The following is a 27,413-nucleotide window of genomic DNA, read 5'->3' as shown; positions in this document are numbered from 1 at the left end:
GGCAGAGGGATGACTTGTGGGGAGGGGCAGTGGGCAAGGCCCTTCATTGAGCATCTATAGGGAGGAATGTGTGGGACAGGGTAAGCATGTGTGGAGTTGACTTACTTAGGCAGTGTCCACAGGTTCAGGGCCACAATGGACCTGCCTCTGGTTATCTAGTACCTGACCCTGGCGTAGACAGTTAGCTACCTGTTCTGGGATGAGACACTGGGGAAGCAGGGGGTTGTGGTATTGCCTGTGGATTGGTTCCTTTGCACTAGAAAACTGTGCTTATGAGTGAGTGGTTTTCCTCCTCCAGGAGCCTGATATCTCTGGGTAGAGTAGTCTGTCCCAACCAAAAGTGTGGGCACAGGAAATAAAAATCGTGGTGCGTGGCCATAGGGCAGAACTGACACCCAGGCTAAGGAATGGGTTCAGTAGCCAGTATTTCGATTTTGTGTAGGCGTGCGTCTGTCTGCAACATGGAGGATATCCCTTGTGCAGTGGGGTTGGTGATGGTGCCTGCAGGGCCTCTTTGCCCTGTGTATGTGTTTGCAATAACACACACACCGTCCAGATACACAAGCACACACACATACACACACACATACACACACACACAGATCACAAACCCAATGTGCATCTGGGCAAAACCTGTTCCTGGTTCCCCTGTCAGGGTTCCTCTAGTGAGTCCACCCGTCATGGAGTCTCCCTTCCCACGGTGCTTGCTAAACACTGCTGGGCACTGAGTGCACTGCTGTGCAGCTATGCTGCCACTCCCACTGTCAGCTATTTGCTGGCACTTGTGAGAAGCCTGACTCGTCTCTCTGTGGTTCTTGTGTTGCAGTCAAGCGAAAGACCACAACCTGGAGACCTCATTGAGATTTCCCGCCTGACCTATTCGCACTGGGCTGTCTATGTAGGAGATGGTTATGTGGTCCATCTGCCTGGTCCAGGTAAGCATGAGTTGCCAACTTGCCAGCATGGTGTTGTGAACTGTGAACAAAAGCACCATTTTTCACTGGAGTCGTAGCTTCTGTTCCTCTCTGTGTGATGATACGCAAAGCTTTTATTCTGTAAACAATGGCAAGTGCACTTCACCTGTTGACAATTCTGTTGTGTCCAGAACTATGCCAGGTGACTAAAGTAAGACAGTGACAAGAAAGTTTTCCTTTGCCATTGAGACACAAATGTTCTACAGTATAGTGTACAAATTTCCAGGTTTCTGGAGTTGATTCAAACGTTTTTGGCACAACTTCTGACTCTTTGGTATTTTACATAACTTTTCTAACTCCAAGTTTGTTCTGGAAGACGGAGAAGCAAATTTGTTTCTTTTAACCAAGATAGAATTCTATAAAAGCAGAATGAGACTCCCTTCTTCCTGGCAAATATTCAAAATTTAAAAATCTTTGATTCAGACATTTGCTCAAAGATTCACAGGAGATAAATGTTTTTAAGATGTACTCATCTACAGCCCAGTAGCAGCTTACCCAACAAAGATGCCTATCAATAAATTAAGCAATTCAGTTAGGTTACCTGCATAGAGTGGAATATCATGGAAGCCCCATTCTCTCCTGCAAAACTTTGCATATTTGTTGCTAGAGGAACATGTGGTTAACATGCTGTTGAGAATTCAGTTGCTAAATGTGTTGTGTGTGAAATAATTATGCCTGTGTTAATCTGAACACTTAAATGATTGAAGAGTAGTGCCCAGAGTGGTCACCTAGTGGAAATTCCTTGCCTTTTTGCGCCTGATCTCATATGGGCTCTGTTTTGTGTCCTCGTGTCCTTGCTTCCCATCCAGATCTCTCCTTGTGGCCTGGGAAACTGATCAAAGCTGTCCTTAGGCCTTGGGACACTGCACCCATGTGGGAGCCCCAGATAGGCTACTGTCTTACTCTCTTCAGATTGGTTCGGCAATGGCTATTGGGGCTTCTTAGAGGGTGATTCAGCATAGGAAGATCTTTCTTTGTCTCTCCTCATCTTGTAAATATGGCTTTCTTTTTCTTTTTTTTTAAAGGCATTTGTCTTCTTTTATTATTTTATTTTGATGATCTTTACATAGTTGATTAGGGTGATCAGGGTCAAGGGCTACACTAAAGTGGGTAAGACCTTTTTTCCACACTCTCTCTTTTTCTTTCTGAATCTGCGGGAAGTGGGGAGAAAATGGTTGAAGCCACACCCAGCTTCCCAACCATCCCAGGGTCTCTGACGTTTGGAATGCTCCAAGGGGTACTGCTCAAGTGGCTTCAATAGTGTTTAATGGTTCTAAAATGCTGCCATTCCAAGCACAATGAAATCTCTCCAGAATCCATTGGCTGACATAGTACATCTTAGAGTCTCCATTGGCACAGATGTAAATATGACTTTCCAATAAAAATAAAAATCTTAAAAAATAAAGAGTGGAACAGAAGCGTAGTAATGGCAAGGGAATGTCAGAAAATAGAGTTGCTGTATTCGATCTGCTTCTCTTCCTTCTTGCATCACCTGAACATGTGTCTGTCTGTGATCCCAGATCTGTTTCCGTCTAACTCTGGCAGCAAAGACAACTCAAATAAAGTTTCGAAAAGCCTAGTGAAGCGCGAACTCCTGGAGCAAGTCGTCAATACAGACAAGTACTGGGTCAACAACAACTTAGACAACAAATACCGTCCCAGGCCAATCGACGAGATTATCCGGCTTTCAGAGTCCAAAGTTGGAGCAACTCGCTTCTATCTCTACCTGGTTTCAAACTGTGAGGAGTTTGCCACTGAGATGAGATATGGAAAGGGACACAGCCAGAAGGTCAGACCCAGAGGTGCAGGATGGGATGGTAGGGGATGGAGGGGAGGCCACTAGGAGTAGTGTTCAAAGAGAAGCGGGCAGATATGAGCTAACACCTTTTATCTGAGGTAACAAGACTGGCCGTGGAAGCAGTGTACCTTGCTGAGATGGTGGCTAGCTTCAGCTACTCCATAGCTGGGCTGTTGGGACACAGAACCTGGTTAATTTCAAAGTGTAAACACATTTGCTTTGGTGCCACAAACAGTGCTGTTTGTCCATTGGATACAAACTGTTTTCTTGTCTCTGATTAAAAAATGTTGTGTTTAAAAACATTTTCTCTATTTGAAGGACAGAGAGAGAGAGAGAGAGAGAGAGAGACAGAGAGCCATCTCCACTATAGAAGTCTCTTCAGAGTTGACAATAGTGGCCAGGGATTGTCCAGGAGGCAACAGCGATCAGTAACCTCGTTTAGGTGTCCTACATGGACACTGGAACTCATGTAATTTTGCCATCTTCTGCTGATTTCCAAAATTAATTAACAGGGAGTTGGTTCAGAAGTAGAAAGCCATTCTACTGCAGGGTGATGGCACTTCAGGTGGCAGCTTAACTCACTGCAAAACAACACTGGCTCCCATCTCCTCTTTGATGAGCATTTTTAAAGGCAAAATCCTTCCCAATGCTCCTCATCATTGTGGGGGAAAGGCTCCCTTTCTGATGCCCTGGCTCAGATTGTGGCTCCAGCGCTGAGTGAAAGAGCTGCACAACCACCTAACTGAGGGAGACTTGCTTTTGTCATCCAGAAAGCAGAGTGAATTTTGTGTGCCATACCCTTGGTGAGTTGTGGTGGGGTGAATTGGGTGAGAAACAATTGTGAAAATCAGGAGGTGGCGCTGGAGTCAGAGCCACTCTGCCTGAACTCTGTTCCTCCCCCTCGGCCTTGGAGAGGCACAGGTATCTTACCCCATTCTATGGGAGAGGAAGCTGAGGCCACCAAGGGCTTAGAGCATAAAACCCATTTCTCTGAGGTGGTTGTGTTCCATATGCTCCCACCTGCCCCTACCGTGCACTCAAAGTGAGTGTCCCCTCCTCATCCATCCTGGGGTACTCTCAGCTGCCTGGATCCATCCAAGATACAGACCTGCCTGTGGTTGAGAACTGAGCTTCAAACCGAATCAGTCTGAGACCACAGAGTGTCAGGCTGCTTCCTCCACTCCTCTCAGCCTTTCTCTGCTTGGTGCAAGTGGGGTGGTTCCACAGAGCACCCCAAGGACCTCACTGTCACTGACAGAGTTGGGTCCTTGCCTGTGGGCATTGCTGTGAGCACAGTTTCTGAGATGTCCTGTGGGTTATCAGGGAGAATTGTCCTCATGTCAGATTCCTTTCTTCCTGGGGGATTGTCCGAGTCCTCTGCAGAAGAGAGACTTCCAGGGTACACATTCGGTTTGTTCCTGGTGGAAGGGTTGCAGGGTGGTGGGAGAGGGAGAACACCAGTGCCTTGTGCCTTGTGTGAAGTGCATTGTTGTACTTTTCAGAGTGAGATCACTGTGACTGAGCTTGTAGTGGGATTGGCAGTATCTGAGTATGTTTGCCCATGGTGGGGCAGAAGCTCTGTGCTCCCTGGTTCTCATTAAGATGAGCACTGCAGAGCACCTGGGCTGAGTTGCAGTTCCCCAGCCAGTGTCTGTGCTGTGGCCCCACCTACTTCATCCTGATTTTTCTGTTGCAGTTGTCAGAGAAGCCAGAACGTGGAGACATCATTGAGATTTTTCACCCTGACTATGTGGATAGGGCCATCTACGTGGGAAATGATGAGGTGATCCACCTGACTCCTTGCTCGGGTAAGGCCAGCTGAAGATGTGATTTTGCACGTATCAATAGGGGTTGGTGCTGTGCACAGCAAGTAAGGTTGCTGTCTGCAATGTCAGTACCCCATATGTATGCCGGTTCATGTCTTGGCTGTTGCACTACCAATCCCAATCCCTGCTAATGGCCTGGCAAAAGTAGCAGATGGCCCAGTTTGGGTCTCTGTCACCCATCTGAGAGACTTTGATGAAACCTCTGGCTTTTGGATTTGGCTTGACCCAGGTCTGGCTGTTGTAGCCGTCTGGGGAGGGAACCAATGGCTGGAAGCACTTTATCTCTGTCTCTATCTCTCTCTATCTCTATCTCTCTCTGCCCTTACTCTCTTTATAAATCTGACTTTGAAATACATAAATAAATCTTTAAAACAATGTTTTCAGTTAAGAAGGACATGTCATTTAAGTGATAGGGAAAGATGTAAGGATGCATCACTAATGATAGAAAGTGAATACCAGAGGAAGCCAGACAAGTTAGATGCAGACACCCATGTGACCTGGGCTGTGGGCTTTCCCCCAGCATGTGTGCCCTAACTGGACAAAGAAATTATTGTCACCGATGTCAGAACAACACATTGGCATGTTCTCCCTTAGTTCTTTTTAAAAGTGTATCTGAAAGGAGAAAGAGAGAGATAGGGGGAGAGAGAGAGAGAGAGAGAGAGAGAGAGAGAGAGAGAGAAGAAAAGAAAAGAAAAGAAAAGAAAAGAAAAGAAAAGAAAAGAAAGGAAAAGGAAGGAAAGAAAAGAAAAGAAAAAGAAAAGTAAAGAAAAGAAAAGAAAGAGGGGGAGAGAGAAAGAGAAAGAGCATTCTTCAGTCTGTTGGTTTATTCCTCAAATGTCTCATGCCAAGAACCTGTAACTCCATCTGGGTTGCCCATGTGGGCGTCAGGGGCCCAGGCACCTGGGTCATCTAGCACTGCCTTCCCAGGTGCATTAGCAGGGAGCTGAATCCTAAGTGGGGTAACTCGGACAAAAACTGGTTCTCTGACATTGGATGTCAGCATCAAAGCAGTTTCTTATAGCATTATGCTACAATACCAGTCCTCTGATGACATGTGTACACATTTAGAATGCAAATCATGAGACTGTTGTATGATGCAGCCATTGAAGACTGCATTATGACATGTCACATACTTGTTGTTAAGTGCAAAGAACCATCTATCATTCCTCAAGTCTTCCTTGTGAAAGATCAGTCACAGGAAACTTTTGTCTTTGCTCCTCCTGCCTTCTGTCTGCCTTCCGACCTGTCTGTTGGCTTCTCTTTGTGATTCCAGGTGAGCCTCTCAGTGGTGTCCTTTCTAAACTCTTCACCAATCAGCGGGTCAAGGCCATGGCAACCAAGGAGCCCTTAAAGGACGTGGTTGAAGGCTGTGTCTACAGAGTCTGCAACCACCTGGACCATAAATTCAGACCCAAGCCCGTGAGTGACATCATTGCTTCTGCAGAGAAGCTAGCTCGAAACAGTGAGAATTATGAAATACTTAATAAAAACTTTGAGAAATTTGTCAACGATCTACGATATGGCGAGATTCCTCGTGCATTGGTAAGCCCCTCCCACCCCCAGGATTGTCCTCTTCCTTCCCCAAAACAGTTTTTCTTCAAACTTTCTTGGTGTTTCTCATCCTAAGACTACACACTAAAACCACACTATTCATGCTGCAGCACTAATACCATTCACAGAACAATACTGCAGTACCTGGCATTTTAGAAGCTCTTAGTTCTTCAAGTCCAATGTTACAATAGACTCGGTCTTTTTTAGGTGCCTATGGCAAGCAGGATTCATGGAGTTTAGGACACTTGTTCAGTTTGTGAAAATAAGAGGAGGAGGTCAGCCAGCTGTGGTGCATCATTGGAGAGCACCTTGCAAGTTTGCAAACCTAATCCAAAGGAAACTGTGCATGGCAGTTGGCAGTGGACATAATGCAGATGCTCTTACAATACACACAGACAATTTGATTCTCACCCTGCCTCTACCAGTGGGTAAACATTCTTGAAGTAACTAGAGACACTTGAGACTCGACTTCTAACTGTAAAAATGGAGCAGTTGACGCAGTATAGTCTCAAATACAGGGACCCAATGAGAGGGAAAAATGTGTGAATCCTAGGAATCCCTGTGGGCAGGTGAGCTCTGTTTGAAGCAGCGGTTCCTCCATTAGCCCTGGAGATGCTCAAGGCCAGCATTTGCTATGTCTGTGCTACAGATGCTCCTCAGCAGGGCTCCCATTATTGTGCACCTGCCCCTGGTATGCAACAACCTCCTCCTCCCTCATTGCTAGCCTCTCCTTGGATGATCCCATGCTTCTGTGCCCTACTCTAAGCTGGCTGGCTGTCACTCCTCTACAGGAGCTAAACTGGCTGGTGGGCTTCCTCAGTCCAAGCTGTGGGTCCCCTCTGCTGGGATTCTGACCACCTGCAGAGACCTCTGTGGTCTCTCCCAAGACACCACTCCCCACCCTTAGGAGGTACTCCACTTTGACTCCACTTTCCTGGCAGGATTCTGATGGAGAATTGGCCTATTTCTTTATGGCCTTATAATGACCCTGTTTGTGGTTGTGGATGAGAAGCAGATGTGTGTCTAAGGTGTTTGTTGGCTGACCAATAGCTACTTACCTACACATTCATTCACAGGCACCATTGTCAGGTACCTCCTTCTGAGTGAATAGAGCCCTGGGTGATGGTTGGTGTCCATGGACAGCAGGGTCCTTCCCACAGATCCAGGTGATGCCCTGTGGGTGGTGTGAGCCTCTCAGGGTTGCTCCTTCCCCTTTGCCATGATTGGTTGTGGCAGAAATGTCAGTGGGTCTGGCCAATGAAGGATGCGAACAAGTCAGCCTGAGCATTATGGGGAAGATTTTATTCCCAAGTGAAGGAGGGCACCTGCTGCTCATTCTTTCATCCCCTGCTGGGTGACATGGGGCCCTTGCAGTTCCTCTGCCAGTGGACTGTGCAGCCCACACTGTACTCATGGGAACCATGTGATGGGAAGAGCCCGTGTCCCCGCTGGCCTGGACAAGCTGCTGAATCCAGGCTGAGTCTTCCTGCTCAGGAGACAACAACTGTTTGGATTGTGGACACTATCCTTGGTGGTTGGATGAGAAGTGAATGATGACACCAGGCATCCAGTAGAGTGACGAGTGACGAGTGATGAGTGCTGCGTTGGCAGGTGCTATGCATGGATGACAGGACCCCAAAACAGGGGAAACAGAGAAGTGGGCACAGAAAGCAGGCTCCATTGCCTGGGGACCAACTGGAGTCTGGGGTGTGGCACCCCCCAGTCTCAGGGAAGGGAGACTCAATGTGGAGGATAGCTGCACCTGTTGTGGGACCAGCATGTGAAGAACTGAGCACACAGAACTGGGTGCATCTGAGGAATTAGGGGTAAGTCTTCTAAACTGCCAGCACTGGTGAATGGGAAACCTGGTCCCCCTTGTAAGACTGATGGAATATTGCACTCAATGAAGCAAGTCTTCCTGGGCTGTCAGCTGCTGCCCCCCTTGTTTGGGGCTGTGTGTTTGCCTTATACCTGGCATTGGTCCTACTGTCAGTGGTGCAGCCTTAAGAAGTCTTCTGCTTCTGCTGTATGCAATGAATGAGTACCCAGAGCTTGGAGTGGGACTGTGAAGCAGAGGCTGCCCCAGGAGCAGCTTGTCCTAAAATATTCAGGATGAAAGATAATGTGATCTGATCAGAAGGGCCAACTAGGAACAAGAGAAAATTGCAATGGAAAGGATGCTTTGTTACTCAGAGATGCTTCCTGGCTGGTCACATGGAGAGTTTTATGGTTGAGCAGAAGGCAGAGGGATGACTTGTGGGGAGGGGCAGTGGGCAAGGCCCTTCATTGAGCATCTATAGGGAGGAATGTGTGGGACAGGGTAAGCATGTGTGGAGTTGACTTACTAGGGCAGTGTCCACAGGTTCAGGGCCACAATGGACCTGCCTCTGGTTATCTAGTACCTGACCCTGGCGTAGACAGTTAGCTACCTGTTCTGGGATGAGACACTGGGGAAGCAGGGGGTTGTGGTGTTGCCTGTGGATTGGTTCCTTTGCACTAGAGAACTGTGCTTATGAGTGAGTGGTTTTCCTCCTCCAGGAGCCTGATATCCCTGGGTAGAGTAGTCTGTCCCAACCAAAAGTGTGGGCACAGGAAATAAAAATCGTGGTGCGTGGCCATAGGGCAGAACTGACACCCAGGCTAAGGAATGGGTTCAGTAGCCAGTATTTCGATTTTGTGTAGGCGTGCGTCTGTCTGCAACATGGAGGATATCCCTTGTGCAGTGGGGTTGGTGATGGTGTCTGCAGGGCCTCTTTGCCCTGTGTATGTGTTTGCAATAACACACACACCGTCCAGATACACAAACACACACACATACACACACACACACACACACACACACACACACACACAGATCCACAGATCACAAACCCAATGTGCATCTGGGCAAAACCTGTTCCTGGTTCCCCTGTCAGGGTTCCTCTAGTGAGTCCACCCGTCATGGAGTCTCCCTTCCCACGGTGCTTGCTAAACACTGCTGGGCACTGAGTGCACTGCTGTGCAGCTATGCTGCCACTCCCACTGTCAGCTATTTGCTGGCACTTGTGAGAAGCCTGACTCGTCTCTCTGTGGTTCTTGTGTTGCAGTCAAGCGAAAGACCACAACCTGGAGACCTCATTGAGATTTCCCGCCTGACCTATTCGCACTGGGCTGTCTATGTAGGAGATGGTTATGTGGTCCATCTGCCTGGTCCAGGTAAGCATGAGTTGCCAACTTGCCAGCATGGTGTTGTGAACTGTGAACAAAAGCACCATTTTTCACTGGAGTCGTAGCTTCTGTTCCTCTCTGTGTGATGATACGCAAAGCTTTTATTCTGTAAACAATGGCAAGTGCACTTCACCTGTTGACAATTCTGTTGTGTCCAGAACTATGCCAGGTGACTAAAGTAAGATAGTGACAAGAAAGTTTTCCTTTGCCATTGGGACACAAATGTTCTACAGTATAGTGTACAAATTTCCAGGTTTCTGGAGTTGATTCAAACGTTTGTGGCACAACTTCTGACTCTTTGGTATTTTACATAACTTTTCTTTTTTTTTTTTTTTTTCTTTTTTTTTTATTAATTATTATGCATTATGTGACAGTTTCATATGCTCTGGGAATCCCCCACCCCTCCCCACACCCCTCCCCCCTGGTGGATTCCTCCACCTTGATGCAGTATTACAGTTCAAATTCCATCAAGATTCTTTCCTTGCAAACATATACCCAGCATAGAGTCCAGCTACTAATTGTCCAGATGGGTTGAACAGTTTGTTGGGGAGACCATTTCTGGTCCAAAGTCAGAGCTGGTAGCATATCATCCCAGTCAATTAAGACTCTCAATATAACATTAACAGCAATTTGTAACATTATGGAATTGACAAGGTTTTGCGTAACCAGTATGTTAAAAAAAACAAAATAGAGAGAGAAAAAGATGGCCGACTGCAGAGAGCTGGTGTAGGGTGGAGTAGGGAAGGAGGGGAGCCGATCCAGCAGAGAAACAGGCCAGGAGGTGCGAAACTGTAGGGAGAAGAACGAGAAGGTCACTGGAGTTCACTAAAGCAAGAAGATCTACACAGCGTGAAGGAACAGCCGCAAAAAGTAGGAAAGAAAATACAGCACGCCGCGAGAAACCTGGTGAGTCACGATCCCAGGCAGGGGGAAGGAGGCGGAGGCTCAACCGCCCCAGGGAAAACAGAGGCGGCTGGAAGGATAGGCGCCCACACCGACAGGGGCACCAGTCCCCTGGAAGGCAGGAGCCCCCAGAGGAGGCTACTGGACTGATCATTGGGTGCATCATCCCTGCAGAAGTGGAGGAAAAGCAGGGGAGATTTCCCAGAGGCTTGCCTACCCGCTGCTCAGCGGCTGAGGGAGAGTGCAGAGGGAACAGGAGCAGCACTGTGGGACTGGGGCTCAGAGATCCCCTTATCGGCTCTGAGCTGTGGACTGGCTGCGGGAGAGTCAGTGGATCCTGTTGCTGGACTAGCCCTGAGCCCCAGAGGCTGGGCAACGCTCGACAGGGCCTCACGTCCTGGGCAGAGGAGCAGACTAGTGGGGGCACATCTCACCTCAAGGGCTCTGTGCCTCTCAGAGATCCGCTTCTACCCTTGAGAGAGTGCAGCTGAGGAAGTGGCTTCTTCAGGGCAGAGTCCCCAGCTGGGCTCAGCTAGAGAGGCCAGACCAGAGCGGGCTCAGCTGAACTGGCCGGACAGGTTTTCCCAGCAGGAGCCCACTCGGAAAGACCTGCCTGCGGTGTTGCAGCCCTCAGCGGAGCAGCGCTTCCGAGTTTGGCACTGGGGCCGCAGAGATTTCCAGCCCAGCACAGGCCAGGGTTGGGGATTTTAGACTCCGAGCAGCAGGAGCCCCTGCTGTGCTAACCTCAAGCCCTGAAGGAGAGTCTCGGCTCAGCACTGAGGCGGAGACCCCCGCTGTATTAGCCTTGTGACCCAAAGACCAGGCGCGGCTCAGCAGAGTGAATCTGTAGGGCACTGCCTTTGAGAGGGAGCCACAGGGGAAGGGGCCTGGCACTGGGGCTGGCCCACAAAGCCTCCTGACCCAGCTCAGGGCTGTGATCTACAGATCCTGAAAGCAGCTGGTGACTCAGGCAGTAAGCCCTGCTGGGCTCAGCCGGAGACCCCAAACCAGAGCCGGCTCAGCTGAATCACCGCTAAAATCTCAAAACAACAAGAAGCAAAAACACAATGAGGAGAAGTATCAGAAAAAGCAATGACCCAGAGGAAAGATCAAGCACTCCCTCCCAATACAACCAAAAACTAATCTCAATATCTGAGATGCAAGATGAAGACATAGAGGAACTATCAGATAAGGACTTTAAGAAGCTAATGATGAAATTCGTCAGAGAGAGTGAAAAGCGCTGGAAAGAGTCTAAGGCATTCGAAAACCATATCACTGCAGAAATAAATCAAATCAAAAAGGGAATCCTCGATATAGAGCACAAAATTGAAAGCCTAACCAACAGAATGAACAGAGCAGAGGACAGAATATCAGAATTGGAAGACAATCAGAATGAAAGGCAGCAGCTCATCAAACAGTTGGAGACAAATCTAGAGAAAGCCAATAGGTCCATACAGGAAATGAAAGACAACCTCAAAAAATCAAATATTAGAATAATAGGCCTTCCCGAAGGAGTGGAAAAGGAGACAGGCTTGCAACGGGTGCTCAATGAGATAATACAGGAGAACTTCCAGAATATTGGAAATATAAATCCAGCACAAATCCAGGAAGGGCAAAGAACCCCCAGGAGATACGACCCAAACAAATCGTCTCCCAGACATGTGGTCTTCAAGCTACCTTCAAGTGAACACAAGGAAACCATTCTAAGACAAGTAAGAAAAAAGGATAAGATTACTTTCAGGGGAAGGGAAATCAGGATCACAGCCGACCTATCAGAAGAAATGCTCCAAGCAAGGAGAGAATGGGGTAAAATCTATCAAATCCTGAAACAAAACAACTGCCAACCAAGAATAATGTACCCAGCAAAGCTCTCATTTGTATTTGAGAATGAAATTAAATACTTCAACAGTAAAGAGAAACTCGAAGAATACATCAACACGAAACCAGCTCTGGAAAATCTCCTCAGGAAGGTGCTAAACCCAGAAAGAAAAAATACAAACCAAAATCAAAGATGGCAAATGGGAAGACCTCCCCACTAAAATCCATACAAGAAAAGTCAACCAATCAAGAACTCTAATAGTCGCAAATACACACTTGCATACTTACACTCATGGCAGCCCAAAACCAATTCCTTTCAATATTATCTCTAAACACAAATGGCTTAAACTCACCAATCAAAAGGCATAGATTAACGGAATGGATCATCAAACAGCACCCAACTATATGTTGTCTACAAGAGACACATCTAACCAGAAAATCCTGTAAGAAATTTAAAGTGAAAGGATGGAAAAAGACATTTCATGCCAATGGACGAGAAAAAAAGGCTGGCGTAGCTGTTCTAATCTCAGATGACCTAGACTTCAAGCTGACAGACATCAAAAAGGACAGAGAAGGACATTATATATTGGTGAAGGGACTGATCCATCAAGAAGTAATTACAATCGTGAACATATATGCACCTAATTCCAATGCGCCTAGCCTCGTGAAGCAACTACTTACAGACTTAAGGGGAGACATAGATACACACACAATAATAGTGGGTGATCTTAACACCCCACTAACAACTATAGACAGATCAACAAAACAAAAACTCAACAAAGAAACAACAGAGCTCGTACAAACATTAGAACAACTAGACTTGGTAGACATTTATAGAATTTTTTATCCTAAGACCACAGATTATACATTTTTTTCAGCAGTGCATGGCACCTTCTCCAGGATCGACCACATGATAGGACACAAAGCAAATCTAAATAACTTCAAAAAGATAGGAATCATACCATGTACCCTCTCAGACCACCACGGAATGAAACTGGAAATCAGCAATTCAAAATGTCCCAGGAAATATAGAAACTCTTGGAGGCTGAACAATATGCTATTAAACGAACAATGGGTCAGGGAAGAAATTAAAGATGAGATCAAAAAATTTATGGAAACCAATGAAAACTCTGACACAACATTCCAAAACTTGTGGGACACTGCCAAAGCAGTGCTACGGGGTAAACTCATCGCAATTGGAGCTCATGTCAAGGCCCAAGAGAGTCGCCAAATACAGGAACTAACCACACACCTCCAGGAATTGGAAAAGCAGCAGCAGATGAGCCCCACACACAACAGGAAACAAGAAATCATCAAAACAAGGGAGGAAATCAACCAGATAGAAATAAAAAAAACCATACACAAAATCAACGAATCAAAAAGCTGGTTTTTTGAAAAGATAAACAAAATAGACACCCCGCTGGCCCGTCTGACAAAGAAAAAACAAGAGAAAGCAAGAATTAACAGCATCAAAGATGAAAAAGGCAACATAACAACAGACATTACAACCATTAAGAACATAATCAGAAATTACTACAAAGCACTGTACTCCAACAAATCAGAAGACCACCAAGAAATGGAAAAGTTCTTAGACTCACACAACCTGCCAAAACTTAGCCCAGAGGCAACAATCAACCTGAACAAACCCATAACTGAAGCAGAGATTGAATCAGTGATTAAAGACCTCCCAACAAAGAAAAGCCCAGGCCCAGACGGCTTCACTACAGAATTCTACAAAACATTCCGAACAGAACTAACTCCAATCCTCTACAAACTCTTCAAAACAATAGAAAAGGAAGCAACCCTTCCAAACTCATTCTATGAAGCCAACATTACCTTAATCCCAAAACCGGGCAGAGATCCTACAGAGAAAGAAAACTACAGACCTATCTCTTTGATGAACATTGATGCTAAGATTCTCAACAAAATCCTAGCCAACAGAATTCAAAAACACATCAGACAGATCATTCATCCAGATCAAGTAGGATTCATCCCTGGAATGCAGGGATGGTTCAACATTCGCAAATCCATAAATGTGATACACCACATCCAAAAACTGAAAAACAAGAATCACATGATAGTATCAATAGATGCAGAAAAAGCTTTCGACAAAATTCAGCACAACTTCCTGCTAAAGACCCTAACCAAGGTAGGCATAGATGGAAAAATCCACAACATAATCAAAGCAATATATGAAAAACCCAATGCCAGCATCATACTGAATGGAGAAAAACTGGAACCCTTCCCACTGAGATCTGGAACAAGACAGGGATGTCCGCTTTCTCCGCTGCTATTCAACATAGTTCTAGAGGTACTCGCTGAGGCCATAAGACAAGAAAAAGAAATCAAAGGAATCCAAATGGGAAATGAAGAAGTCAAGCTTTCACTATATGCAGATGACATGATTCTTTATATGGAAGAGCCAAAAGGCTCAACACAGAGACTACTAGAACTTATACGAGAGTTCGGTAGAGTGGCAGGGTACAAAATTAATGAACAAAAATCAACAGCCATAGTGTATGCTAACAGCCCCAAGTTGGAAAAAGATCTAACCAGCAAGATACCATTCAAAGTAACAAAGGAAAGCATGAAGTATCTGGGAATTAACCTAACCAAAAATGTAGGAGACCTATTCGAGGAAAACTACAAACTACTTAAAAAAGAAATTGAACAAGATCTAGAAAGATGGAGTAACATCCCATGCTCCTGGATAGGTAAAATCAATATCATTAAAATGTCTATACTGCCAAAAGCAATATATACATTCAACACAATCCCAATCAAATTGCCCAAAACATTCTTCACAGACCTGGAAACAATGATCCAAAGGTTCATCTGGAAACACAAAAAACCACGAATAGCTAGAACCATTCTCAAGAACAGGAAGTTAGCAGGGGGAATCACAGTTCCGGACCTCTGGACATACTATAGGGCAGTGGTTATCAAAACAGCCTGGTACTGGCACAAAAATAGAGAAGAAGATCAATGGAGCAGAATAGAAACACCAGATGGGAACCCACAGAAATACAGCCAAATAATCTTTGACAAAAAGACAAACGACAACCCAGGCAAATGGGAAGGTCTGTTCAATAAATGCTGTTGGGACAACTGGTTGATAGCCTGCAGAAACAAAAAGATAGACCCACATCTCTCACCATATACTAAGATCAAATCCAAATGGATAAAAGATTTAAACCTACATCCAGAAACCTTCAAACTTTTGGAAGAAAATGTTGGAAACACACTGGAACACTTAGGAGTAGGCCCTCACTTCCTAAAAAAGACTCCAAATGCAGTAGAAATCAAGACCAAAATAAACAATTGGGACCTCATCAAACTAAGAAGCTTCTGTACAGCTAGAGAAACAATCAACAAAGTAAAAAGGCAACCCACAGAATGGGAGAAGATCTTTGCACACGACTTAGGTGATAGAGGGCTGATCTCCAGAATATACAAAGAGCTACAAAACAACCAAAATGTCAAAACAAACAAGCCACTCAAGAAATGGGCACGGGAAATGGGCAAACACTTCACAAAGGAACAAACCCAAATGGCAAATAAACATATGAAAAAATGCTCAAGTTCCCTGGCAATAAGGGAAATCCAAATTAAAACATCAATGAGGTACCACCTAACGCCAGTAAGACTGGCCCACATGAATAAAAGCACCAACAACACTTGTTGGCGAGGTTGCGGGGAAAAGGGAACCCTACTCCACTGCTGGTGGGGCTGCAGGCTGGTACAGCCTCTATGGAAATCAGTATGGAGAACATTCAAACAACTCAAATACAACATACCGTATGACCCGGCAATAGCACTCCTAGGAATATATCCAGAACACTTGTTTTATGAGAAACCAACATGCACTCCTATGCTCATAGCAGCACAATCAGTAATTGCAAAGACATGGAAGCAACCAAAATGCCCATCAACAGAGGATTGGATAAGAAAGCTATGGTTCATCTACTCCATGGAATACTACTCAGCTATTAAACAAAACAAAATGCAGTTCTTTGTGGCCAAATGGGCCAAACTGGAAACCATAATGCTAAGGGAAATGAGCCAATCCCAAAAGGTTAAATACCACATGTTTGCCTTAATTTAAGATGACACGATGTTATGTATAACAAGTTATGTTATGAATGTTATATGTTGTGTATAAACCTAAATTGAAATGTCAATGAGGTGGTCACAGAAGGTGGATAAGAAATCGCATTCACTTTTACCATATTGGTTACTCGTTACTATGTCAATTAATTCCATGGTGATGTAAATTTTTGCTGATGGTATGTTGGAGCTTTTAATTGATCGGGATGATAGTCTGCTGGCTCTGTCTTCAGACCAGAGAGTGTATACCTAAGAAGCCGTTGAACTTATCTGGACAATAAGATGCTGGACTCTATGTTTGGTATATGCTTGCAATGGGGGAATCTCAACTGAACTTGAACTGTGGTTATGCAACAAGGTGGAGGAATCCACCATGGTGGGAGGGTTTGGGGAGGGGTGGGGAGAATCCCAGTACCTATGAAACTGTGTCACATAATACAATGTAATTAATGAATTTAAAATAAAATTAAAAAAAAAAAAAAAAAGAAGCAAGTTCTTAACCACAACCTATGATTATCTCATTGACATTTCAATTTTAGTTCATACACAGGACCAGCTGCTATATACCTTAAAATGGCTATAAGGTACCATTCAGCTGTCTCGTGTCTATTTCATTTTAGTATTTAGCCATTTGTTGTGTTGAAGTATAATTTTGCTGATCTTGGCAGATTTTAGGATAATCTGGACTGGCTTGTAACTCTAACAAGACATTTGTCAGCAGTTAAGGTGCAGAACATTTTTTTTGGGGGGGGGGGGTGTGCAGGAAAGTCCCCAACACCATGGTAAGGAGTGACTAATCTTTGTGTCCTACCCAGCGAGGCATTAGCCAATCCATGCCAGCTCTTTCCTGTCAGATTTCAAGCTCTACTTTTTGTTGTTTGTCTATTTATTTTAGGTTTTTTTAGTTTGTATGATTGTTTGCTATGAGGGGTTTTCAGAGCGATCCCAATGGTCATTGCGAGGGAGGGTGGGGGTCCAGAGGTGGAGCCAGGCTAGAACCAGAGAAAGCTCTCCTCCCTGGTCCAGAAGGACGTTTATTGTTCTTCTGTTTCTGCGGACCGCTCAGGGCTTCTGGTTGTCTTTCCGATGACGTTGGTTTCTGCGCGGTAGTGTTTGGACTTCTTCCATCCCCTGCGGGAGCTCCGGTTAGGGGTGGGTGACCTCAGAGTACTCGGCCTCCGAGGGCATCCAATTCCCTGTGGCCTCCTTGGCAGTTGGGATATAGTCCTTGTTGCTCGTATTAACAGTTTGTAGCGCGCCCCTGGCCAGCAGGGAATAAAACGCAGACACCGAAGTCCTTCTCTGATCACACTTTATTGGAGCGCCGCTTGATTGAGGGAAAGATGGCAGTGGGGGCGCAGGGAGAGCAAAGCGGATGGCTTATATACACCTCCATGAGAGGCGTGTCTGTGGCTCAGTGACCGGTCGTGATAGGACAGTGAGTGCTTACTTGTCAGATTGGGATAGGTCGCTGCTGTTGCCGGGCAAACTAGGGCAGGAAGCTACGTCAGGGCAGAGTTGTTTACTCTGTGCCTGTCGCCATCTTGTAATGGCTACTGACTGCGCTCTGCAATTCCCCCTTTTATTTTTTCTATGATACAGCAAAGGTATGGCTCAGTGACTGTGCCTGTCTTAGGTCATCCGACCTCTCGTCAGGTCCTTACCCGTCATGGGAAGCTTAGGCAGATGACAAGGCCTAACTCCTGTCTTAGGTTGGTACCTGACTGGGTCAGAGGTTGCCCGTCTTTGACTACCAGCCCTGGCTACCGCATAGGTGAGAACCAGAATCGAGGGACTTGAGACTACTGATCCCTATCGGGTGCAATGGCTCAAAAGCCTCCGAGTGCAAGGGCATCAGGTAGGGTCTCATCATTCTCCTCTGAGCAAACTGATCTAGACCTGGGGGGAAGCGCCTGCCTCCATAGCTGCCAAGGCTCGAACGATGGCGACCTTGTCCCGCCTGACACTTCGCCGAATCCTACAGACCAAGAACAGAGCCAAGACTATGCCTCCAAGGCAAAATATTGCAAACATTCCTACTCCAACCCATTCTTTAAAATAGGAAAAGGTATTCCAAATCCAATCGGTAAAATCTTGAAGGGTCACAACTTCAGCTCGGGTGGCATAGATGGTTACAATCTTTCCCAAGCAGTCAGTGTATAAATTATCAAACAGAACATTCCAAGTCCCATACAAATAAACCAAAAGGCTTCTCCATAAATTAGCTGCAAGTTGGAAACTGAGAGTTCCTCAGATAATATGTCCACCTATTCTTAGATCAAGTCCACTCATATGTTCATAATTAGCAAGCCAGTCCAAACATGTTGGTTAAACTGCTCCTGTGTCTGAAGAACCATAGAGGGCTGCTAAGTCATAGTCACCAATACAGCAGTCATTAGGGCCACAATGGCCATGGCGTCAGTAGCGGCAGCTGTAGCTATTGCTGTCACAACGGCAGCGGTAACCCCGAAGTCGTGCTCTGGTCACAGGAGGACTGACAGGTCTTCTTTAACTGCCGCTGGTCTGGAAAAATAGGTGGGCACGCACATCACCACAGCCAGGGGGTGCTCGGTTGTATTCCAATTTTCTGAAAAAGAGCAATCTGTTCCACAAGTTAAGTGAATCCCTACCTAACCAGCATTGTTAACAAGAAGATAAAACTCTATGGTGCTTTTGTTACCATGATCAGAAACCAAGTGGGACATTCTGAAGGCTTTTAAACTGGAAATAAACTATGGCAACTGGGTAAGATCAGCAATTGAGCTATCCTATCCCTGGGGGAAGAGGCCATTGGTTATTGGCTCTCCTTAAGTCTTCTCCCAAGTGTTCTCATTGTGGCACATTAAGGAGGCCCTCTTCTAAGGTAGTGAGAGAGATTTTCACCGGGCCTTGCCATACAGGGGAGCTGTTTTCTTCACACCTTTGTGTCATCCACACCTACTGCACAGACCCCACCCCTTTTTATATTATTGAGTAGAAGGATGCGCAGTTCTCTGCGAGTGGCTCAAATCATGGAGCTCAAACGTCGGAAGATGACTGTTTTTGTAGCAACATGAGTCTGCCATGGTTGTTCAGATGGTTTACAAGTATAGATAGAGGAGAATACAAAATGGATTATGATTAAGATCTTACCAAGATGACAAGGGAATATGTCAGTCATGTACATCTGCTTTTTCAAATAATATTTCTGTAACAAAAACTTCAAAAATCAAATAAAAGTATAGCATTTCCTAACCGGTAAACACAAGCAATATAATAACAACTAAAAAACCAGCATAAAACTAAGATCTACTGTATGTCTATATTTCATGTGGTATCAAGGAACACTGAAGCCAAACAGCAAACACACACACACACACATTTTTTAACATACTATAGAGGACTATAAGTAAAATTTCAAACAATGTTGACAAAAGACGTACAGAAAGACAGACATAGGTGGCCACCACACTCACTCAATTTTAAAAATCTAACGGGCCATAACGATGTCTTGTATGGACCCTGACTCAAGAAGTCATGTTATATCCAACCCTCTTGAGTCCCAGATGAGTACTCAAAACAAGCAAATTTGGATGATGAGATACCTGTTTATTGGCAGAGGTCAGTGTAGATCCTGTGAGCCAGGAAGCCAGGACTGGCAGTGGGGCCGTGTTAATCATCACGGTGGCCTCCCCAGACTACCGAGCCAGGCTCTAAAACACAGGATGACCACTATCCTCTAACTGAGGCCTCCAAAAAGTTGCAAAGTGCATGAGAGATCATGTCAGACAAATTTAGGATTTACTAAGGCACCTTTATAAACCAAGCTTGGTGATAGCAGTACCCATTCAAAATTAATAAGTGAAGAGTCAACAATGATAATTTAGTGTGAATAGAAACCCTAAGAGAAAAAAAATTGGTCATTATTGAAGACATTGATATTAGTTATCCCAACAATATAAATTAGCAAAAGAGACATGCAGTTAATAGCCTGGACATATTTACAAAACTGTAAACATCTATCCTTTCTTGGCTTTTTGGCCTGCATTCTATTATTAAGCACTACTTGTCCTGGAACATTGGAAAACACACAAATTTGAATTAGACGTCTGTAAAAAAAAAAATTAGTAGTATTTTGATATGACAAAATTTTGCTCTACTTGGCATCTGACAGCATATGTAATACAATCCAAAAGCCTACTCAGTTATTATATCTATGAAATGAAATTTCTGAATTATTTAGATGCCAGGGCTTATAATATCTAGTTAAAATAAGATCTCTTTATATAACACAATATAGATTAGGTTTGATTATTGGCATCAAATGATCACTTAAGTACCTATAAAATAAATACACAACTTTTATCAATCTTAAGCAATATGAACATACTGTAAGGCAGAAAATACAAATATCACCTTGATATCTCGATATAGAATCTTATCATATTCTGAGACACTTCAGCAAAGTCAGGTCTGGAGTTCGCCGGAGCTAACTAGAAAAATTTAATCATTAGGTAGATAAAAATGTTTAAGAGAAGATGTTATAATACCATGTGATTTTAAAACTTTGTTGCTATAATAGATGATCAGATTCCATGCATCAAGGATGAATATTTTAGAAAATGCTGCAAACAGTGTGTAGAGAATATGATTAATTATATTGAATATAAATCATACAGGATGTATTCCTTGCACAACCTCCATGGCTTTCTCATTCTTTCTTCAACAAACTTTATCTTGTCAATATTGTGTCCTCTTCAGTGCTGCAGTCTAACATAGCCATTCTCCTATAGGAGAATTTTACAAGTCATGCCCTGTTTCTTTTATCCAAGAACTTTCCTCTACAACCTTTTTCATCAAGAACGCATTTGTATACTTGAATTTATTCTTTATAATAGCAGATAAAAGTACATGGTGCATCCCATACCTGGAAAAATTTTAACAGTGAATTAGATGTTACTTTTATAACAGTCTATATTTGGTGTAAATGTTACACTTTTAAAGCAATGCCTTAATTCAATAGAGTTATGAGATGTTAATTTTGTACAAACATTATTTATAAAGGACAAGACGCTAGATATTTTTCTGTGGGCCCAGTTTATCTCCTATCCTGTCGCTTTGTGCTAAAAACGGTTGGGTGTTTGAGGCTTGACAAAGGGAAAAAAAAGTAAAAGGTCCTGAAGAAACTGCACTCGTGGGATGAGTATCCTAACAAAGAGCAGCAGGAGGGGGTCGGGAGCGAGTGTAACTGCTGGGGAGAAGAGAATTTAACCCTGAAGTTGCTGGGCAGGAGGAGGAACTTCTGTAGAGGATGCTTGCTGCTGCGAAATGACAGGGGTAGAAATGTAAAATGGACAAAATTATCTAGTTAGTCGATCTGGAATCCGAGTCAGCAAGTCCAAGCCCTGTGAGAAAAATGAAAGCATTCTCTCCTCCAAAAGTTAAGAGCAAATCAGGTCCTTTCCATTGGCCAGTAAGGATGTTTTCAAAATCTATGATTAGAGAAACTATTCCGTCAGATGACCATCTGTAAAGAGTAAAGAAGTTGGTTAAGGAAGCAAAAAAAAGGTTAAAAACAAAGGGGTTAAGGAACAAATCTTTTAAAATATAACTTTATGACTTAACAAAATGTAAATATGACTTAAAAATAAGCTGTTTAGAGCTATAAAGAATAATTATTTTATTTACATCTTTGAAAAAAGGCTTCTTATTCTTATGACATCTCTTTATAATTAAGATGGAGACCAAAGCACAATAAGGAGTAATAACCTTTTCCTACATGGAGAGGAGATGTAGCCACTCTAAACACCCTTGTTGTCACAAGCATCCAGTTGGGGTATGAACAATAGGTAATATAATTCACTGTCAAGGAAGATACCAACTTTTAATTATCAGTATCAGGTTTTAAGTCTGTTACTCTTCTATAGGCATAACTTGGATTGGATGTTGGTGCTTTGCAAACCTCTGATTGTTCAGGAACCAGGACTGGCCCCGCCAGGAGTTTCCTGACCACAGGCGCTGGCCATCACAATCAATTTTAGATTTACATTTACATACTTTTGCCCAATGTATGGCTCTGTGACATGTAGGACACATTTTAGGGCAGTGATCCTTAGCAGTATTATTGCCATATTTTCTAGCTAAAAGAGATGCTTGGCATTGCTTTTGAAGGTATTTGAGTTTATCAGAAGTAAAACATTTAGCATTCATTCGCTTTTGGATAGCAAAGGTTTCAAGCCCTGCCAGGTGGGCAGGATGTTTCAAAGTCCTTATGTTGTGGCAGGCCTTTAGATAACCCATAACTTGTTTACCAGATTTTTGGGTATTTTCTTTCCTACAATCTTTCCACATATGTCCCAATTTGCCACAATTATAACATTTATGCCTATTTTGCTTTAACTCAGTGCTTAAAGTAGCAGCCATCAATTTAGTTTTGTACACTTTAGAGCCAATATTCATACATGTCTTCTTATTTTGGGGGACCTAGAACTGTGCCTGCCTCCCATTTCCCTGCTTCTGACCCTGTACAGGCTGATTACGCAATTTACGTTGACTTCGAGGCAATAGAACTGTCCCATTCTTGTGGAATTTAGACTGACAAGCCTTTTGCCAATGAAATCCCTTCTCACACCTCGGACAGACGGTGCGAGGAATATTTAAATTGGGTTTAGAAGTGTCCACACAAATTTTTTCCTGTCTGAAATTTTGAGACAAATTTTTAGTGGCACAGCTGTGGCTGAAATGCCCTACTTCACCACAGCAATAACAATTGTTTCTTTTTTGACTTCCTTGATGTTCTTTAAAATCTGAATAGCAGTTTGACCTTGAAGAGCTGCAGCAATAGTTAACCCTTGCATGTAAGATGGAGTTACCTCAGCACAAGCTCTAACATAGTCTGACAAGTCTCCTGTCCTTCTCACTGGCTGAATTAAGGTCTGGCAAGTTGGAGTAGCATTTTCAAAAGCTAGCTGTTTAACTATGAGATCTGTAGCTGTATTGTTAATTACTGTCCGGCTCACTGCTTCGGCGAGTCGAGCTACAAAATCTGCAAAAGGCTCCTCAGGCTTCTGCATTTACAAAACCCGAGGACTTCTGATCTGGAGATGGCAGGCGTTTCCATGTGCCCAATGCCAAGGAGGAGATAAGCTGTAATGTCTCCTCAGGCTGATTAAGTTGTTCTGAAGCGCCAAGATGAGTACCCTGTCCTAGAAGCATGTCTGCAGTCCAGTGAGGATGCTGGTTTTGAACATTAATTCTGGCTTGGGCATGAGCTGCATCCGTGACTATAAATTTAAAATCTAAGTACTGTCCAACGGAGAGACAGGCTCGGGCTATCTCGAACCAATCGGCTGGGAGTATTTGCCTGTTGAGTAATTCTCCCCAGCAAAGTGAGAGTATAATTTGCATTTACCCCATATGTCTTGGATGCTTCTACCAGATCTTTCAACTGTTTATAGGTAATAGGTTCATGATATCTGTCCCCATTTTCCGGATTCTGATAAACCGGAAATGCAGAGTAGAGGCGACTTAGCGCCCTCCGGGGAATAAAGTGCCATCCTACACTAGATGGGTACGGGGGAGGTCGGCATTCCACGTCTCCAGAAGACACGGAAGCCTCATGTAGACCATGGTCCTTTTCTTCAAGTTCTGATAACTCATCGTCAGACGAGTCCTCTTGTGTAGCTACCTCTAAATTTCTAAACTCATCTACTTTTAAATTTCTAAACTTATCTAACATTGGATACAGCGGCCGTTTATTACTCTTTTCTTTATCTTCTTTATTATTACTCTTCTTTATTATTACTCTTTTCTTTATCTTCTTTATTTTCTTCTTTTAAGCATGCTTCCTTTTTTCTTTTAGGCCTATTCCCCCTCTCATCAATTGATTCTGCTTCCGAGAGGCTCTTCCCCCTCTCATCAATTGATTCTACTTCCGAGAGGCTCTCTTGAAACTTAATGAGCTGCTCTCGACCCTGTCTAACATGCTCCATGTTCCGTCCTTCTTTTAAACAGGACCGGACCAACTTCCAAAGTGGGAGGGATCCGGGTCCCAGCCTTCCTTCCTCTTTTGCTTTTTCTAAATCTTTGCCTAGTTTGTCCCAGCAGCTCAAGGTCAGGTCTCCGGAGACTGCGAACCACGGCGCAGCTGCGTCGTAATCATTTATTATCTTCTGCACTGACCTTGCTGAAACTTTTAAGCCTCGTTGTTTAAGGAGTCCCAGTATGGGGTCAGTGAACTCGCTGCTGGCTGATATTCGGCCTTGATTATTACCCATTTTCTTAGATCTCGTGAAAGGCCACTTTATCTACAGCGGAGTTACTTTCACTTTGTCCGGGTTCACAGCAACAAAGACACTCACGACCAGGCTGATGTAGGCGCAGGAAAAAGCAACACCACAATCCTACTATAGCTGTACCAAAAACAATAAGAGCAACAAGAACAGGGTTTATCATACCTGAGAGGTTACCTACCGGTAGTCCGCTCCGTGTGTAGAGTTCTGAACTTCAACCCCTCACTGGTGTCCGCTGGATTCGAAGTTTCCCGGGTTTCGGCACCAGCTGTAGCGCGCCCCTGGCCAGCAGGGAATAAAACGCAGACACCGAAGTCCTTCTCTGATCACACTTTATTGGAGCGCCGCTTGATTGAGGGAAAGATGGCAGTGGGGGCGCAGGGAGAGCAAAGCGGATGGCTTATATACACCTCCATGAGAGGCGTGTCTGTGGCTCAGTGACCGGTCGTGATAGGACAGTGAGTGCTTACTTGTCAGATTGGGATAGGTCGCTGCTGTTGCCGGGCAAACTAGGGCAGGAAGCTACGTCAGGGCAGAGTTGTTTACTCTGTGCCTGTCGCCATCTTGTAATGGCTACTGACTGCGCTCTGCAACAGTTTGTGGTGAAGGTCTGGGAGTCTTCATGGTTGGGATCCAGGCTTTCTCCTTGCCATCTGCTCTACCCTGGAGTGCCCCCCTGCTCCACGCACATGACCTCCTGTTAAGAGGTTGTCAGGATCGCACCCGATTCCCCCCTCATGCATTGGTATAGTAGTTTTACTATTGTTTAGTGCTGCTTTGAGTCTGTTGTCTATGAATTACCACATTTGATCATGATAGGCTATATTATACTTTTTCCTCACTCTTTTTATGGTCCTGAAAGGCTTCCCTGCACTCCCCCCCATTACGGATTAACATAACGTATTGAGGGTATAGTAGGTTTTACAGTTTTTCGATGTATATCTTAAGTATTCTGACATTAATTGTTGGTTTATAGATTATATCGCATTATCTTATTGCATTGGATACAGGTTGTTAGAGATTGCAATAATATTACAATATACAGGTACTATCAGGTTGTCATCTTTTCATCTCAGATTAAGGCAAACATGTGGTATTTAACCTTTTGGGATTGGTTCATTTCTCTTAGCATGATGGATTCCAGTCGGGCCCATTTGTCCACAAAGAACTGCATTTCGTTTTTTTTAATAGCTGAGTAGTATTCCATAGAGTAGATGAACCATAGCTTCCTTATCCAGTCCTCTATTGATGGGCATTTTGGCTGCTTCCAGGTTTTTGCGATTGTAGATTGTGCTGCTATGAACATTGACGTGCATTACATAACTTTTCTAACTCCAAGTTTGTTCTGGAAGACGGAGAAGCAAATTTGTTTCTTTTAACCAAGATAGAATTCTATAAAAGCAGAATGAGACTCCCTTCTTCCTGGCAAATATTCAAAATTTAAAAATCTTTGATTCAGACATTTGCTCAAAGATTCACAGGCGATAAATGTTTTTAAGATGTACTCATCTACAGCCCAGTAGCAGCTTACCCAACAAAGATGCCTATCAATAAATTAAGCAATTCAGTTAGGTTACCTGCATAGAGTGGAATATCATGGAAGCCCCATTCTCTCCTGCAAAACTTTGCATATTTGTTGCTAGAGGAACATGTGGTTAACATGCTGTTGAGAATTCAGTTGCTAATGTGTTGAGTGTTAAATAATTGTAACTGTGTTAAACCGAACACATAAATGCATGGAAGAGGAGAGTAGGAAGTTCAATGCAAGCTTATTGATGAAGAGCTGAGTTGCTGTGTTCTTCCTTCTTCTCTTTTTGCTGCAGCACCTGAACGTGTTTCTTTGTCTGAACCAAGATCCAGCAGCATTGCCAACTCCTTTAGAGATTCCAGTGGCATAGTGAAGCGTGAGCTCCTGGAGGTTATGGTCAAAGGAGACAAGTACTGGGTCAACAACTACTTGGACAACAAATACCAACCATATCCCATAGAATTAATTGTCCAGTTGGCAGATGCTAAAGTGGGAGAAACTCGCTACTACCACCAGCAGTTGTTGAACAGCGAGCACTTTGTAACCGAGCTGAGATATGGCATGTGCAACAGTCAGCAGGTCAGACTCAAGGTTGAGGGATGGGTGAAGTATCTCAGAGTTCTGTTCACAGACTTAGTGTGGGGGCGGCTGTGAGCACATACCTCTCATGCTTAGACTCTAAAATTGTCTGTGGAAGTAGTGTGCCTCCTTGGAATGGTCGCTGTCTTCAGCTACTCCATAGCTGGGCTGTTGGGACACAGAACCTGGTTAGATTCCTAATTGCACATACTTGCTCTGGTGCCACAAAGAGTGCTGTTTGTCAACTGCGTTTTCCACTGAGGATGCATTGTTTTCTCTTTCCTGAAAAAAAAACACATTTTATAAAAGACTTACCTATTTAAAAGACAAACAAAAGGAGAGATGAGAGTGAGAGAAAGACCAATCTTTCATCATCTGCTTGCTCACCAGGGATTGTCCAGGAGGCAACAGCGATCAGTAACCTCGTTTAGGTGTCCTACATGGACACTGGAACTCATGTAATTTTGCCATCTTCTGCTGATTTCCAAAATTAATTAACAGGGAGTTGGTTCAGAAGTAGAAAGCCATTCTACTGCAGGGTGATGGCACTTCAGGTGGCAGCTTAACTCACTGCAAAACAACACTGGCTCCCATCTCCTCTTTGATGAGCATTTTTAAAGGCGAAATCCTTCCCAATGCTCCTCATCATTGTGGGGGAAAGGCTCCCTTTCTGATGCCCTGGCTCAGATTGTGGCTCCAGCGCTGAGTGAAAGAGCTGCACAACCACCTGAGGGAGACTTGCTTTTGTCATCCAGAAAGCAGAGTGAATTTTGTGTGCCATACCCTTGGTGAGTTGTGGTGGGGTGAATTGGGTGAGAAACAATTGTGAAAATCAGGATGTGGCGCTGGAGT

General features: G+C 44.3%; 1 protein-coding gene across 1 annotated transcript in view; it reads left to right on the top strand.

Annotated features, from left to right (window-relative positions):
• Positions 1 to 27,413, top strand: part of LOC131479964 (uncharacterized) — a 51,113-nt gene that overhangs the window by 13,241 nt on the left and 10,459 nt on the right. Inside the window, exons 4-9 of the mRNA XM_058662234.1 lie at positions 827 to 935; positions 2,495 to 2,763; positions 4,469 to 4,580; positions 5,872 to 6,140; positions 9,236 to 9,344; positions 26,278 to 26,561. Coding sequence (XP_058518217.1) covers positions 827 to 935; positions 2,495 to 2,763; positions 4,469 to 4,580; positions 5,872 to 6,140; positions 9,236 to 9,344; positions 26,278 to 26,561 — 1,152 coding nt within the window. The remainder of the gene's footprint in view (positions 1 to 826; positions 936 to 2,494; positions 2,764 to 4,468; positions 4,581 to 5,871; positions 6,141 to 9,235; positions 9,345 to 26,277; positions 26,562 to 27,413) is intronic.

This window comes from Ochotona princeps, chromosome 4, assembly GCF_030435755.1.
Source record: "Ochotona princeps isolate mOchPri1 chromosome 4, mOchPri1.hap1, whole genome shotgun sequence".
NCBI classification, from domain to species: domain Eukaryota; kingdom Metazoa; phylum Chordata; class Mammalia; order Lagomorpha; family Ochotonidae; genus Ochotona; species Ochotona princeps.
Note: the sequence above shows the minus strand (reverse complement) of the source record. Positions and strands in the feature narration are given on the sequence as shown.